The 16,319-nt window shown below is 51.2% G+C and overlaps 1 protein-coding gene across 3 annotated transcripts; it reads right to left on the bottom strand.

Moving 5' to 3' along the window:
* Positions 1–1,536: 1,536 nt before the first annotated feature.
* Positions 1,537–6,384, bottom strand: DHRS2 (dehydrogenase/reductase 2). 3 transcript variants are annotated; one of them, XM_026486442.2, is made up of 8 exons: positions 6,245–6,384; positions 5,897–6,074; positions 5,270–5,371; positions 3,933–4,003; positions 2,828–2,879; positions 2,159–2,293; positions 1,864–1,919; positions 1,537–1,648 (listed from the first exon to the last, which is right to left on the bottom strand). In XM_026486442.2, exons 1-8 carry the CDS (start codon positions 6,382–6,384, stop codon positions 1,537–1,539), a joined length of 846 nt encoding a protein of 281 aa, XP_026342227.1. The 3 variants fall into 3 exon arrangements, with proteins under 3 accessions (XP_026342227.1, XP_044235535.1, XP_044235536.1); XM_044379600.1 differs by lacking the exon at positions 1,864–1,919 and having other exon boundaries at positions 1,537–1,688; positions 2,143–2,293; XM_044379601.1 differs by lacking the exon at positions 1,864–1,919 and having other exon boundaries at positions 1,537–1,683; positions 2,162–2,293.
* Between the last annotated feature and the right edge of the window lie 9,935 nt (positions 6,385–16,319).

Raw genomic sequence — 16,319 nt, 5'->3', positions numbered from 1 at the left:
CCCCACAAGCGTGTAAACTCTGCAGAGAAATAATCTTTGTTTTGTTCACGGTTGCCCTCTGAGTTCCTAGAACAGTGGCTGGCATAGAGTGGTACTCACTCAATTTACTGAATGAGTGAATACACTTATTAATTTATCTGTAAAGATTTTATTTATTTATTTATTTATTTATTTATTTATTTATTTGAGAGAGAGAGAGCAAGAGAGAGCAGGGGGCAGAGCAGAGGGAAAGGGGCAAGTAGACTGCACTGAGCCCGGAGCTGGACGTGGGGCTTGATCTCACAACCCTAAGACCATGACGTGAGCCAACATCACGAGCTGGACACTCAACCAACTGAACCACCCGGGTGCCCCATTTCTGCCTCATTTACTGATGAGTGTTTTAAACCCCTGTTCTCCTACCACAAGGAAGGAACTTAAGAGAGGTTGGGTCTGTTTTTACATTTGGGTTCTCCAGAGTGCCTGGCCCAACACACGGTTTGCAGTAGGGAACAGTAACTGTTTTTGTAATTGAATTAATCTCAAGACAAAGACCCATATGCCCAAGAGGGCCAGAGCGGGGGCACTGGTGAGCAGTTTCAGTGAGGTGAAAGCCAGAGGTCAGCTGGAAGCCTTGGCTCAGGTCCTCCCTTGGGACCAATTCCGGGTGAGACTTATGGATAGCACGAGAGGAAGAGAGGTGTTCTCAGGGCCACTGTTACTCCCGGAGTCTGCCGGGCCTGGGACACGCACACACAGAAGGATGGTGTCCTCGAACTTGACAACAGAAAGGGCCTTTACCAAGAGGAGACAACCTTGAGAACTTTACACTGACTTATCTCTTTTGTGTCAATTAGAAGTTCTCAGCCTGGAATGGTATGCAAGATTTGGTGGGGTATGCAAGATTTTTTCTTCAGGGGCTCAAAGGCCTGTGTGGCCCAGAAAACATTAAGAACCGCTAGCCTCTAGAATCCCAGGGGGAATCCCAGAATCCTTCCCCCCACCACCACCTTGCTCAGCCGCCACCAGGCCGCTCCGAGAACGGAGCAGAGCCTTCTGTGAACACTCAGTGGCCACCGCCATGGGTCCGTGAATGGGCTCAGGGCAGCAGAAGGCAGAAGGCAGGAGAGGCCTGTCCTCAGCCTCATTCCCCTTGGCTCTCCCCTTACCAGGAGTTTCCAGGCTTGAGGAGAAATTGGAGTTTATTTTAGGAAAGAAATGTTTAAAGCACGAGTGGCAGAGAGAAGGAGCCGGATCCTTCATGGGCCTGAGTCCCTGCTCCTGTCCCTTATGGCTCCTCCAAAGTGCCAGCCCCATGAACTCAGAGCCCCACATCAAGAACCCACATGTTGGTTGGATCACAGCAGCTGAATCAGCAGTGGAAGCAACAGATGAGAACCCTGGGGGCTCCTGCCTCAAGCCGGGCATGAACAAGCCCCCGCGGTTGATTGTCTGGCAGAGTTTCAGACTTTATCCCCTAACCTTAAATGATCTCCCAGCCCACCCGCCCCCAGGCTCCTAAGCCTAGACCCACAGCTCAGGGCCGCCTCAGCCCCATCAGAGCCGAGAGGAGAAGCCCCCCACCACGATGTTCTCGCCGGTGATGTAGCTGGCGTCCGGAGAGCACAGGAAGGACACGATGCCTGCACAGTCCTCGGGCTGCCCTAACCTGCACAGGACAGAACACATGTCAGGGATCTCGGACTCTGCTGCAAGGAGGGACAGGGCAGACTCAGCGGGACTACTTGCAGCCCGCAGGGCTCTGTGGAACCCGGACTTCAGCTAAAGGAATGGCCAGTACACAGGGAGGGGTGGACTTGTGACACAGGTCGGCCACCCTTCCCCAGCTGTACCCAGATTACCAAGGCTCCACACCCCACTTACCTCTGCACTTGGTGCTGTCTCTTGAAATTGTTCCAGTAAAGCTCATCCTGGTGTATCTGGGCAAAGGGAAGACACAAGAGAGTCAGTGCCGCTGAAGCAAGGAGATGGGCAGGGCCCCAGATGATCCCAGGGCAGATTTGCCTTTCTCGGGGCTGATAGGCTGAGTCACGGCTGAATTTGAAGGACAATGAGGACTTCAGCTATTAGGGACACTGATCTGAGGCTTATCCCTTAATCACTGGGGAGGTTTCCACTGAACCTGGCTGCGAAATGGGGGACACGCCCCGGTCCTCACCACTTTGCTAAAGTTGGTCTTGATTATTCCTGGAACCAGGCAGTTCACCCGGATGCCCTTGGGGGCTAGCTCCAATGACAGCGTCCTGGTGAGGCCCAGAATGGCCGTCTTGCTGATATTGTAGGGACCCAGCTTCTGGAAAGGGAATCAAGACAATGATTAGGATATGGGGAGGCAGGGGCGCCTGGGTGGCTCACTCAGTTAAGCGTTTGACTCTTGATTTCGGCTCAGGTCGTGGCCTCAGGGTCGTGAGATGGAGCCCCACCATCGGGCCCGAATCATCCATCGGCTTGAGGCTCAGCAGGCAGTCTGCTTGGGAATCTTTCCCTCTCCTTCTGCCCCCTCCTCAAATAAATAAATCTTTAAAAGAAGAAGAAGAAGAAGAAGAAGAAGAAGAAGAAGCAGCTACGAGGAAGCAGAGGAAAGTATCTGTTGGATTTCTCATCAGTTGGCTGATCCCACCCCTGGCCCAAGCGCAGAGCTCAGACACACTCTCCCCAGCCTGGTCTGAGAACAGAAGCTGCATCCGAGGGACCCAGCAGCCGCATGGGCATCAGCTCAACCTCGGGCAGCAGGAGTGAGGTGGGGGTCTGTGCCAGGCATTGTCCCTGTGGCGTTCTGGGGACCCCTTCCCCTAATCCTACCAAGGGCACACGAGCAAGCACTCACCACTTGGGGTATGTAGGCTGCGACGGAGGAGACCAGGATGACCGATCCCATCCTGCGAGGAGACAAACACGAGAGGAGACAGGAAGCCATCAACTTAGCAAGGATTGAGGTGCTACTATTATTTTAAAAAGATATAAAACTTAGAATGACACCATTTTAATTATTATAGTCATGGAATAATGCACTGCTCACAGCGGCAACGCAGTTCGTGTTATTATCTCCACTTCAGAGCTGAACAAACAGGCTCGGCTGGGTTTAGCCGCACAGCTAGGAGTGGCAGAGCTGGGACTCCAACCCTATCTCTCTGACCCAGCGCCCACGCTCCGACCATGACCCTCTCTGCCTCTCCCTGGGGACGCGATGAGCAGAAAGCCAGCTGCTTGGGGAAGGGTGCAGAGTGGGCTTGGTGAAGAGGCCCCCAGCGCTGACAGTGAGTGCCTTCCAACGATGGGCCACCTCTGAGAAGCAGATGGGGCGGGAGGAGACATGAAATGAGAATCAGTGACTTTTTCTTCTATCCCCTACAGTCCCGGGCCAGTTCCTAAAGGGTACGTCTGCACAGCTGCACGCAGGAGCCTGAGGAGCCAGCGATGGCCTGTCGGAGGTGGCCGCCTAGGTCCCTGACACCAGACCCGTGAGGCTAAGTATGGAGTACAGTCAAATATGCAGGATCTGGAAAAACAGGCAGGCTCCCTGGAGGCTGAGAAGCAGGGAGGGAGGAGGGGTCTGGGATGGGCTTCTCCCCAGGGGAGCAATGGGGCAGACCCTGTCCTGGATTGCAAACTGGAGACAAGGCACTGTCCAGCGGTAAGCGAACCAGAGTGGAGGGTGTGAATGGTCTGCCCACGAGGCTAAGGAGCTAACACCCAGCCCTTTCCCAAACCTGCTGATGTGAAGGCCCACGAGAGCCCGCCTGAGCCCCAGGAACACCACCCCAATTCTGCAGCCAAGAATTAGAAGCTGTGGCTGTACAAAGGGAGAGGCAGGACAGAGGGAGGGGGGTGGGGAGACCCAGGGACACCTCTTTTGTCCTCCCCTCCCAGCCGGGCCCCTATGTTCTCTCGCGCCCTCCCCATCAGTCCCCACCCCCCACCCTGCAACCTACCCCCTGTTCTCCATGTGGGGCAGCAGCTGGCTCAGCAGTAGGGCCGGGGACTTCACATTCACGCTCAGGATCTGAAATCAGATCAGAGGCAGGGGGGAGGGCAGAGAGATGCCGTCAGCCCTCAGCTCAGGGCCCGTTCTCGTAAGACACTTGGAGTCCTATCATTTGCGCTGCAAACCCACATGCGTGCAGATCTGAGATTCATTCCCCTTCTGATCAGGACAAGAGGGGCATCCCACCCGCTAATGGTTTAACAGGCAGGCAGGCTAAGTGACAGGCCTGTGAGCAGAGTCCTGAAAATGTGAACTCTTCCAGACTGGGGTGAAGGAGGGAAATGTTCAGGCCTTTTTGAGAAAATGGACTAGGTGCTGGCCGTGCAGACAGAAGCTCTAAGCAGAGGCCCCTGGAAAAAGACTGAAAGTAGAACCGATGGAGGGAAAGGAGGTCCTGGGAGCAAAGGAGACTTCTGGAAGAGTTGTCTTGGTCTGTGTTTTGACTTGTTTGTGTCCTTGTCTTGTCCCAATAGAATTTAAGGCATTCTCACGGTGCAACAGCATGAAATAAAATGGAATGGGTATTACGTGTGAAGAAATGGAGAACAGGAAAAATAAGTGTAGAAAGATAAGAAAAAGCCAGGGGAAGGTTGGTGCCTACGGTTCACAGCATGTGGTGAGGACTGAGCATTATTCTATTATTCGTTCACAGAAGAGCCAGCTGTGAGGGCCTCCATGCATGCCCGTTTCCTGCAGACTTGGCTCTGAGCTTTCCTGGGGCCGACACAAAGAAGGAGACAAAACGGAGCACTGTCACCCTGGGAGGGAGCTGCCCACGCTGGTCCTGCCTGGAACTAAAACCCGGATCGGGCCTCAGACACGAGGGTCCCTGACTCGCTGTCTGGGAGCTCAGTCTGGTGGGACTGGGGACAGAGAAAAAGTCAAGAGAGGAACCGGCAGGGAAAGAGGCAGAGACTGGGGGCTAGGACAGAGCGCCAGTTGGAACTAAAGTGGCACCGGGATCCCTCCCGTGCGGCAGCATCTTGGGTGAGGCCCATGTGCCCTCTGTCTCGAAGGAATGAGACTGCATATCTACAGCATTTTCACCCCGCACCCAATCATCCCCTTGGGGAAATAAATGCAAAAGGGACAGGAAGAGAAAGGAAAGCAGAAAGACTGTAGGAACTCGCTTTGAAGGCCCACAGATTGGAAAGTAGCATCGTGGCACATTCCAGGGGACGAGTGGTCAGTGCCTGTTTTTACAGTCGCTTCGGGGGAGACAGTCGAGTCTCAATGGGAGAGCACATTAGACCCCTCAGCCAGCTCCCCTCAGCGGCCTCTCACCTTGTCCCACACCTCCTCACTGGCTTTCAGGGTGCTTCCCACCAGGGGGTTGACGCCTGCATTGCACACCAGAAAGTCGAGGCCCCCATAGTGCTCCAGGACCTGGGGGGAAGGGTGACACACAGGGCCATAAGTATGGACATGGCCTGAGGAGGCCTCGCCGTCCCAGCGCCGCTGCCAGGTGCACAGGGCATTGAGCCAAAGCTTGCTAATCAGATCCTGTCTCAACCAGGAATGGTCACATAGTTGGGGTGAGAACCAAACGCTGGTGAAGGCAGGAGCGCGGGGTAGGCCCAAGGACAGGCTCTGCCACCCTGAGGGCCTGGGGGGAGGAGGGTCTGTCTCCTCCAGGAATCCGTCCATGGACTTGGGGTGGGGAATCCCTCCAGATTCCTCCTCAACCACAGTTCTCCAGGGTGTAGGATGGAAGCGAAGGTCCTCTCATGAAAAAGCCATTTTCCAGAAAGCCAGTATGCACGATGACGTCTGCCCCGGTAGACCATTTGGAGACGTGTTCTAGGGCCTCCCAGCCCCCAATCCGGTCCCGGCCCCACCCAGGGCTGAGCAGCATGGGAAAGGCCCTGTGTGTTCTCCTTCCTGCATCCTCTCACCCCAGGAGCCCCTTACCGTGGCCACCAGCCGCTCCCGGTCCTCGGCCTTCCCCACGTGGCACACGGTGCCCGTCACGCTCAGCCCCTCTCCCTGCAGCGCGGCCACTGCCCGGTCCACGTTCTGCTGCTTCCGGCTGCTGATAACGACATGGGCCCCATCCTGGGCCAGACGCCGGGCGATGGCAAAGCCGATCCTGCGGCAGAGATGGAGGGAACAAGACAGCCTCAGCCCCCTGCCACGACTGTCCCGAGACCCAGCCCTGGAAATCAACAAGACTGTGTCTCAATCTGAGAGCCCAAGGTCTCTCTGGAAGCCAGAGTCCTGGGGAGGGGTCAAGACCCCTAGGGCAATCAGGGCACTTACCCCTCAGTGGACCCGGTGATCACGGCTACCCGATTGGCCAGGACACCCTTTCGGTCTATCGCAGTGCTGTTCATGCGCACAGAGAGCCCAGCGCGGAAATGAAACAGGCCCCTGCGGACCCAGGCCACTGCTTGGAACATGCCTGCCGGTGCCTTTTTCCGCTTCCTGCTGAACTCGGCCCTGGAGAAAGAATCAATTTCACCTATCACGGATGCCATAGTAATGATGGTCATCTACCCTCCACCCCTGCAGACAGACAAGGCCAGCAGCAGAGAGCCAGAGACAGTGGAGCTGGTCAGGGTGCATTTCAAACACGTGAGCCTGGGGTCAGGAAAACTCTCTATGAAAATTCTCTATTTATAAAACAGGCAAATTGGAATGTGAGACCCAACATTCGGCAGACAGGATGAGGTTCCCATACACTCCCTGAGCAAGCCCTGAGCGCTGGCGACCTGTCAGAGAGCAGACCCGGGTTCTGAATGCCTGCATGCTGTCCTTGCCAGGCTGTGCTGGAGTGAAGCTCGCCGAGTGGGGGCTGGGAGGAGCCTGAGCCGGCCAGCAGCCCCACGCCAGGGCAGGGTGCAGACCCCGGCCCTCCCGACGCCCTCTGGAAGGAATGAAGTAAGCCACTGTAGGCGTGCGAGGTGTGCAGGCAGGGTGAGGACCCAGCGTGGGAGACTCAGATAGGCAGACGCTTTCCGATGAATTGGAAACACATCAGAGATGCTGGTGTAGGGGACTCTCTTTCCCTTAGACCCCAAATTTCCCAGCTCCACATCCCTGTGAGCCCGGAGGCTCCTGCCTCCCCCAGTGGGGGATTCCCATTTGCTGGCTCTGGAGCCCTGCAGGGTCCTGAATCTAGGAGTCTGATGTGTTTCCTGAGGAGGAAGGTGGGAGGGAATGGTTGCAGCAAGGGGTTATCAAGGACACTCAGGGACTTGGGATGCACTTCTCATGCAGAATAGTGCCAGGAAGCTGAAGAGATGAAGATTCTGGCGGCTCTGGGCTGAGGGGCCAGCAGACGTGCATTTTCAGGAGGCTCCGGTGGGGGCTGACTACGCACAGACCCCCATCAGTTCCAGACCTGCTTTGGCCACTCCAACACGAGGGACTCCTCGTTACTAAGCAACCCTTGTCATACCTACCGCATCTCCCTTGTTCCTTAGCAACCAACCCTTATGTAACCCAGTTCCCTTGAGTTGGGGGTCGGTATCTATAATGATCAGGGAATGGGTGCTGGTCAGGAATTATGGAGAAATTTCAGATGAAATATCAAGCTGTATCGATGTCATGATGAAGGTAACCAAAGGCCCTGCTTTAAGAGAGACAGCCTTGGTTTCAAATTTATGTCTCTCCTGATACCACATTTCCAAAGTTACCCTTTGCAGGTCCTAGACCTCCTCGCCTTTTTGTCCTAGCTGCCGTCACTCTGCTCCCTCTCTCTTACACGCTGTCTCTCCTTTCTGCAAGGTCATATTTACAGCCTTTCAAATTGAGGGGGCGAGGGGTTTCGGTTTCTGATTGTTCTGCCTTTCCTAAACAGGACACCAGATTCTAAGCACTGTTATGACCCCTGGGGGACTTCTCTCCCCCAAGCTGCGAGCACAGATTAACCCCGTCAAGTGTCAGGGGAATTGGTCTCCTTGGCTGGGAGGGCAGCCGGAAAAAGAGAAATCGCCTTTTGTCAGGATGGGCTGCCCCCTGCTGGAAGACCGAGTTATGGCACCTCTCAGAAGCTGATGCCGTCTCCGCGAATCTGTGGTGGTCCCCTCTGTGGTCTACAACGGTTCTTACCAAGCCCTGCTCCTTGCTAAACTTGCTGTGAGCTGCTTTGCAGGAAAGCTGTCCTACTTGTAGGGAAAAGCAGCTCTGGCCTATTGCAGGTAGAGTGCAGAGAGACTAATCAGGCCTCATCTGTCTCCCTCGGTTCCCCTTTCTATTCAAGGTCCCTCTTTCCCAGGGCCCGAGACTGAGCAGCTTCCAAGGGCCCAGGTTCTCACTCACTCAGCCCTCGTTCCCACTTCTGCTTTTCTCTGGAGTAGTTGGCTGGGCCAGCGGGGCCAGAGTCGACCGCAGGTCCCGGGAGCCGAGTGGCCTCTGAGCCTGGCACTGCCCACTCTGATTCCCCTCACCATGCTGAGCCGGGGAGATGCCCAGAAACGGAGGTGGGGAACCCAAGGGGACACACCCTCAAACTAGTCTCATCTTGGAGGTGTGCGGCCTTCTCCAAAGAGAAAAGGGAAAGGCAAAGATAGCAAAGATTAGGGGAGAGACATGCAACAGCGAGAAACATTGACAATCAGGAAAGAGAGAGACTTGGGAGATGTCCACAGAAGGTGTGGGTTTTGGGCAAGTCTGTTCCCCGCTCTGGCTCCATCTGCACCTCGGTAAGATGAGGCGTCAAGGTGGGGGGCCCTAAGGGCTCTGAGAGCCTCCAAGAGCTTTGTTAGGAAAATCAGAAAAGACATAAAGGCAGCTGCACACAGAACCGGGGAGAAAGAAGCATCGGCACAAAACATTTTTAAAAGCGAAGGGGGGTGGGCCGAGTGTCGCTGACCGCAACCCGGACAGCCTTACCGGGGCCCACGTCGTCCCGGCCCCAGGCTTACCTGGCTGTGCTCTCACGGTTCCTAAGCGCAGGGCAGGAGCCCTTCTGCTGTGAAGTCTGCAACTGAGTGTGAGGAGGTGGGTAGGTGACAGGCTGGGTTTCAGGCCCTGTGACTCTTGCGAAAAACTCACGGATCCGTGGAATTTACAGTCCTAGAAATATGAAAGGTGGTGGTGAGAAAAGGCCTCCCCCACAGCTGGGAGTAAGCTGGGGGGAGGAAGAGGACTTGTCTGACTAATAGTCTGCAGAATGCTGCAGGTCAGCCCCGTCAGTCCAGCTGGCCCCAGACACTCACACGACAGAAACAGACCCAGGGGTCCAAGCACGCTCAGACCCCAGCCCGTGGGGCCTCCAGGCTTGGCCGGTTCAGGACGTCTCACGCCCAGCTGGAGCTAGAGCAGGGTACGAAGCCGCCAAGATCTTTCTACACGCACTGAAAAGAGACTGCAGGCCTCAGTCTCAAAGCCAGTGAAACATGCCCTCCCCGCTGGATCAGGGGATCGGGCCCCCGGCACCATACAGGACCAATGGCTGTTGAGTTCCAGGTGTCCACCCACCAGCCAGGCTCTCACCTGGGTCCAAATATTTGAATGACCTACTTCCTGCCAGGACTGTGTTAAGTACTGTGAACACCAAAATAACGAAGGCCCAGTCCCCACCCTTGATAAGCTTACAGTCTAATGGAGAAATCAAATAAATGCAGTGCAGCATGCTACATTTTAAAATAGAAGTCAGTTCGAGGCTCAGGGAGTCATCCAAGGAGAGGGTGGAAAAAGCCACAGAGAGATGCCTGTGGATATTTCAGAGGCGGTACCCAAGCAGTGGGATAAAGCGTCCTGGCACTCAGGAGGGCAAGTCAGAGATCAGACAAATGATTCGCAAACTATCAGTATGGTTGGCAGCAGCCTCATAAACGGATGAGATATCCTGAGAAAGTGAAAAGGAAGGAAAGTCCAAACCCGAAGAGTGGCAGCCAGCCTCTAAGATGGTCCCTTTGACTCTCGTAGGCGGGCATCCACCGCCTTGTGTAATACCCCCCCCCACCCCAGCACAGAGGGCTTGGCAGAAGGACTGGTACGTCACTTCTGAGATAAGGATACGCTAAAACTGCGTGTTCTGTCTTGAACCCTCTCTGTCTCTCTCCTTCTCCCTTGGGTGGCTGCCACCTGCTAGGCTGTGAGCACCCCTGCGGCGAGACTCATGTGGCAAGAAACTGCAGCCTGCCAACAACCACACGAGCAACCTCAGAAGCAAACTTGTTGGCCCCACTCAAGTCTGGAGAAGACTGCAGACTTCACTTCCACCTCAGGAGAGGTCCTGAGCCAGAACCAGCAGCTACATTGTTCTCATTCCTGACTCTCGGAAACTATGAGATGATGTATTTGCAAGCTGCTGAGTGTTCGGCTGATTCGTTACGCGGCAATAGATAACTAGTACAGGAATCTCAGAGAGAATCGGTTCATTGAAGAGACAGAACAGAAAATGGTATAAGAGTTTTTAAAATAAGGTAGCCACAGTTAAAACCGGATCGCATCGATTCGTGAACAAACAAATCAAAGGAACGGAAGGGAAGGTTCAGAAATAAATACAAACACATTTGAGAATTTTGCATGTGAGAAAAAAGATAGATTTATCAATAAACGATGTTGAGACAACTGGCTAGCTCTCCAGGGGGAAAGAAACTAAATTAGATCTGTGCCTTTCATACCAACACCAAAATAAATTTCAGATGGATCAAAAATTTAAATGTAGGATGCCTGGGTGGCTCAGTCGGTTAAGCGTCTGCCTTCAGCTCAGGCCATAATCCCAGGGTGCTGGGATCGAGCCCCATGTCGGCTCCCAGCTCATCAAGGAGTCTGCTTCTCCCTCTCCGTCAGCCCCTCCCACCCTCCACTTGCGCTCTCTCGCTCTTTTTCTCTCAAATAAATAAAATCTTTTTAAAAAATTCAAATGTAAAAAAATGAAACCATTAAAAATGACAATAATTCCTGGGGTACCTGGGTGGTGCAATCGGTTAAGCGTCCAACTCTTGATTTGGGCTCAGGTCGTGATCTCAGGGTCTTAAGATTGAGCCTCAGGTCTGGCTCAGTGCTGGGCCTGGAGCCTGCTGAAGATTCTCTCTCTCCCTCGCCCTCTGCCCCTGCCCCCAGCCTGCACTCTCTCCCCGCCCCCTCAAAAAAAAAAAAAAAACTACAGTAATTCTTTTTTACTTCTGCATGAAAAGACTACCTAAGCAAAGTCAAAAGAAAAGTACAATTTATGTAATGTTTTAGACAAGATAAGACTAATACGTAGTGATAGAAATTTATGGTTGTCTGAGTACAGGGCCACAAGGGAATGTTCTAGGGTGATGGAAATTTTCTGTATCTTGATTGGGATGGTGGACACACAGATATATACATTTGTCAAAACTCCAGGAACTGTGCACTTGCGTGTGCATTTCACTGTATCTACAGTATCCTTGAATAGGGTTGATTTTTAAAAGAAAAAGGAAAAGGAAAACTGAGGGCAAACACCAGTAAGTGTGATGTTTTATAAAAATAAGATTTTTCTGGGGCACCTGGGTGGCACAGCGGTTAAGCGTCTGCCTTCAGCTCAGGGCGTGATCCCGGCGTTATGGGATCGAGCCCCACATCAGGCTCCTCCGCTAGGAGCCTGCTTCTTCCTCTCCCACTCCCCCTGCTTGTGTTCCCTCTCTCGCTGGCTGTCTCTATCTCTGTCGAATAAATAAATAAATAATCTTAAAAAAAAACAAATAAGATTTTTCTATGGGAATTGATAGTCCTGGCTCCCGAACTGCTTCCAACCCCTTTCTTCTCCAGTAGTGACCCTTCCCCAGCTTTTCCTGGGCATAAATGATTCAATGCTGAGTTCCTACAGCGTAAGAGACTATCTTCCCAGAGTTGAGGTCTATAGGAAACTGCATTACTTTGTTTTGGTCTCTACACCAGTCTGAAGCATCCTCCAATCTTGGTTTCTAGGTTGGTGCTGGAATTAGACTGAATGTTTGTGTCCCCCCCCCCAAATTCATGTTGAAGCCTAACCCCCAATGTGATAGTATGAAGAGGTGGGGTTTTGGGGAGGTGACTGGGACATGAGGGTGGAACCCTTATAAACGGGATTAGTACTCTTATAAAAGAGACTCTAGAGAGGTCCCTTATTCCCTCCACCATGTGAGGACACGGTGAGAAGACGGCCATTTATGAACCCGGAAGCAGGTCTTCGACAGACACCAAGTCTGCCAGTGCCTTGATGCTGGACTTCCTAGTTTCCAGAACTGTGAGAAATAAATATTGTTGAAGCCACCCAGTCTGTGTCATTTTTGCTATAGCGGCCTAACCAGACTAAGACAGATAGGTTAATTGGCTGGTTTAGTAGTTGGCTGATGGGTTGTTTGGAAGGTTTCTTGGTTCACAGACTGGGGAGATGGAAAAAGCAAGAGAGATTTCTCTAGGGACAAAAAAACTGCAAGAGGGAAGAAAAGAAAAAACAAATGAGAAAAAGAAAGAGAACACCTAAGAAAAGAAGGAAAACACCGAAGAGGGAAAAAGGGAAAAAACACTTAAAGGTTTGTACTTTTGAAGAAGATATTGACCATGGTGAAATTTCTTAAGACAAAAGTGGGGAAAACAATGGGGAAAGTAGTTATATGTGCATTCCCCTCAGGGGGAGGAAAAGAGATGATAGAGAAGAAAGTTCTGGCAACGACCTGTCAACACCCCAAGGAAACCCCTTAGTAACCATAGCATTTGGTAGCCATGGGGTGATGTAGAAAGACGGGGACCAGGCTAGAGCTCAGAAGCATGGGAAGAATTACCAGATCCATGGTGCTGCAAGAGAGTTATGCTAACCTAACTCCAGAGGCTACAATTTGAGGAAGACCTATATGTGTTCAAAAACAAAGCAAAAATTCCCATTACAACATTCTATAACCTCCCTCCAATTCATTCCCTGGTCATCCCTTACACCACAACATCTCAAAAGCTTGACCAGCTGCAAAGGCATTTGAAAGTCGGCTCGCCCGTATGCCTGCCACCAATACCCTCCTCTTAGAGCTTCTCAGCTTATCCTCCGGTGAGCTCTGGCTCACAGAGGTGTCATGCAGCACCCTCGAAGGAGCGTCAGCCACCTGCCAGTGGATCTGGGTTCTACTCCGCAACTTGGCACCTCCTTGATGTCCCCTTTATGAGACTGACAGATTTAGCAAATAAGAAACGAACTAGAATTCCCAGTTAAATTTGACTTTCAGATAAACCAAAAGCAATTTTGTAGTGTAAGTATATCCCCCAAATTGCATGGGACATGCTTATACTAAACAACTTATTCGTGGGTTATTTGAAATTCCAATTTGCCTGGGCACCCTGTATTTTATCTGGCAACCATGCCCTTTTATGCTAGTGAGAACTATTCTTCAGAGAAGAATGACAGCCGTCAGCCTCTTCACTTTTTATTCTTTCTGTCGGCTTCTTAATTGATCTGGACAAAAAATATCAAAATTGTATACATTTAACACCTCACCCAGGAGAAAGATGAAGAGCACCTATTATTTATAAAATACATTTAAATGACACCAGTACACCTGGGTACAGTCTCCTGGCATCCGTATGCATCCATTTTTAAAAAATATATGGATAAAGGAGAAGTCCTCCATTATCAGGCCACCAAATTCCTCTACCCTTCCCAAAAGTAACCACAGTTAACAGTGTGTTCTTCTAAAACTTTTCTATGTGTTTGCATACATGTATAAGTGTGGAATATGTAGATTTGTTTCGTGTGTTAGCGTGCATCGTAGTGGAAACACTGTTCCATTGTTCTGCAACTGGTTACATGATAGTACCCCATTATTTTTAAAAGTTGTGCAGTACGGCCCAGAATAAACATTGTCCTAGTTTAGCAATTCTCAAAGTGTGGTGGGAGAAGCCCCTGAGGAATTCTTTCAGGGGGTCTGTGAGGTCAAAATTATTTTCATAATAATGGTAACATACCATTTGCCATTTGCCCCCTCAGTCTCACAGAGAATGCAGTGGAGTTTTCCAGAGGCCCCACCTGTGTGATGATGTCATTGCTCTGACGGCTAATGAAATGTGTGTCTGTGTCTTCTGTTTTCCAAAATTCTCTAAAAAGGTAGATTTAGGGCATAAGTATGTGCGCTTTCAAGAGATTGACTTAGTTTGTTCTCTGACTTCATAGTATCTTCAGTTATACCTTCTATAATTTCAATATTATCGTCCAACAAATGTTATTGAAATTCTGGAATTTTCTTGTGCTCGCGCGGAAACACAAAGAACAAGTACACTTTACCCGGTTTGGAAATAATATCTTACAATATTTTTCAGGAGCGCCTGGGTGGCTCAGTCGGTTCACCATCCAACTCTGGGTTTCAGCTCAGATCATGATCTCAGGGTCGTGACATTCAAACTCCTATGAGGCTCTGTGCTCAGCACGGAGTCTGCTTGGCATTCTCTCCCTCTGCCCCTGCCCTCGTGCGTGATCTCTCTCAAATAAATAAATAAATAAAATCTTTTTAAAATAAATAAGTAAATAAATAAATCAAAGAGTTTTCAAAAACCTTTCTAAATTTTGCAGTTTTATTTTGTTATTTTAAGATGTAGTAGTATCTTATTCTAACACGTAAAATAATTTATTTACATTATACTTTTCCTTCTATTCAAGGATTCATCATTGGCTTAAGAAAGCTAGATTAGGGGGCGCCTGGGTGGCTCAGTCGTTGGGCGTCTGCCTTCGGCTCAGGGCGTGATCCGCGTTATGGGATCGAGCCCCACATCGGGCTCCTCCGCTGGGAGCCTGCTTCTTCCTCTCCCGCTCCCCCTGCTGTGTTCCCTCTCTCGCTGGCTGTCTCTATCTCTGTCGAATAAATAAATAAAATCTTTAAAAAAAAAAAAAGAAAGCTAGATTAGAAGACTTGCTTCCTCACCCCACCTGTGCACAATCTATGCCTAAAAATATTGGAAAAGCTGAAAGTGGACTATCCGAGAGCTCTCTGAGTAGCAGCAGGGAAGGACGTACGCCAAAGAAATTGTGCGCCACTAAGCAACAAAAATAGGATGAAAATCCAGATTTCCCTCCACTATGCAGGTATTAGTGGTTTATCTTATTACGTGCGATGCAATGGAACATTTTGAACAGCTTTATAAGGCTCGGTAAGAGGCAGCATCGTTTTGAAACCAGTCACTCAGAGTGGAGAGAAAAAGGAACTGCCTATTTTAAATGTAGATACGATGAGCTCTTTAAAAGCCAAAAAATCTTCCTAGAGCTATTCAGAGGAGAAAGGAAAAAGTCCCTGATGGGTCTTACAGGGGAAGTAGTCACACGGTATTAGCTGGAGAAGGGCACACGATAGCTGAGAGCGAAGCCAGCCTCGGGCACTGATGGCACTGAGCCTCCGCTGGAGGAGGTCGGCGAAAGCAGTCCTGGCCACCCTCCCTTGACAACAGCACAGTCACACACTTGCCAAATCGAACCCCTGGTCACAGGCGCCTGGGGGGCTCCGTCGGTGCAGTGTCTGCTTCCGGCTCAGGTCATGATCCCAAGGTCCTGGGCTCAAGTCCCGCATCCGGCTCCCTGCTCAGCGCAAGCCTGCTTCTCTCTCTCCCTCTGCCCCCTGCTCATGTGTGCATGCTCTCTCCCTCTCCCTCTCCCTCTCCCTCCCTCTCTCTCTCTCATAAATAAATAAAATCAAGAAAGAGAAGAAGAAAGAAAGATTGATGTCCTCGCAAACCTGAGGACTGAGTGAATGTCTTGTCTGAAGAATGGTACTTTTGCCTCACAAATGGATGGACCAACATACAGGAAGGGGCTTGCGGGGGTTGGGGGAGTTGGGGGGGTTGGGGGGGTTGAGGGGGGTGGGCCTGCTGCTGTATTTATCCCATGTCAGCACAGACTAGTCGTGAGAAATCTTCTTTTATTTGAATACTTGGCAACCAACACAAGTGGTGGTGAACTGTTCCGTGCTGACTAACTTTCTCGAATCTCATGGTTGCTCCTGAAGGAATGGCTTTGGCGTTTCCACACCCCCCCCCCCGCCAACGGTGCGGTGGGGGGTACAGGTGCTGGCGCTCCTCGCAATGAGGCAGCCAGGTAGGCGCTGCATCCCCTACCTGCACCCCTAACTGCACATACGTGCAGTTCAAAGAAAGCCAGTTTCACTTCAGATTATTGTCTGAAATCTTGATCCTTGAGAACACACCTTTTTAACATTCTTGGTGAAAGGCTCGCAAGTGTCCGGAAAACGTTTGTGTTGCCTCGCGAAGAAAGATGGTTATCTCAAGAACAGCCCTCGTGCAACCGGAGGCTGAGATGTGAGCTGAGCCATCTGTCTTTCTCATGTAACTCTGTTTTTACTGGAAGGAATGACTGACAGCCAAGCTGTGATTATTCAGATTCAGGGATTTGGCAGATATTACCTCAAAAATGAACAAGGCAGGCTATCACTTCAAGGAAAATCAT

Source organism: Ursus arctos, unplaced genomic scaffold (assembly GCF_023065955.2).
Source record: "Ursus arctos isolate Adak ecotype North America unplaced genomic scaffold, UrsArc2.0 scaffold_37, whole genome shotgun sequence".
Classification (NCBI taxonomy): Eukaryota; Metazoa; Chordata; class Mammalia; order Carnivora; family Ursidae; genus Ursus; species Ursus arctos.
The sequence above is the reverse complement of the archived record's forward strand: the minus strand, read 5'-3'. Positions and strand labels throughout refer to the sequence as shown.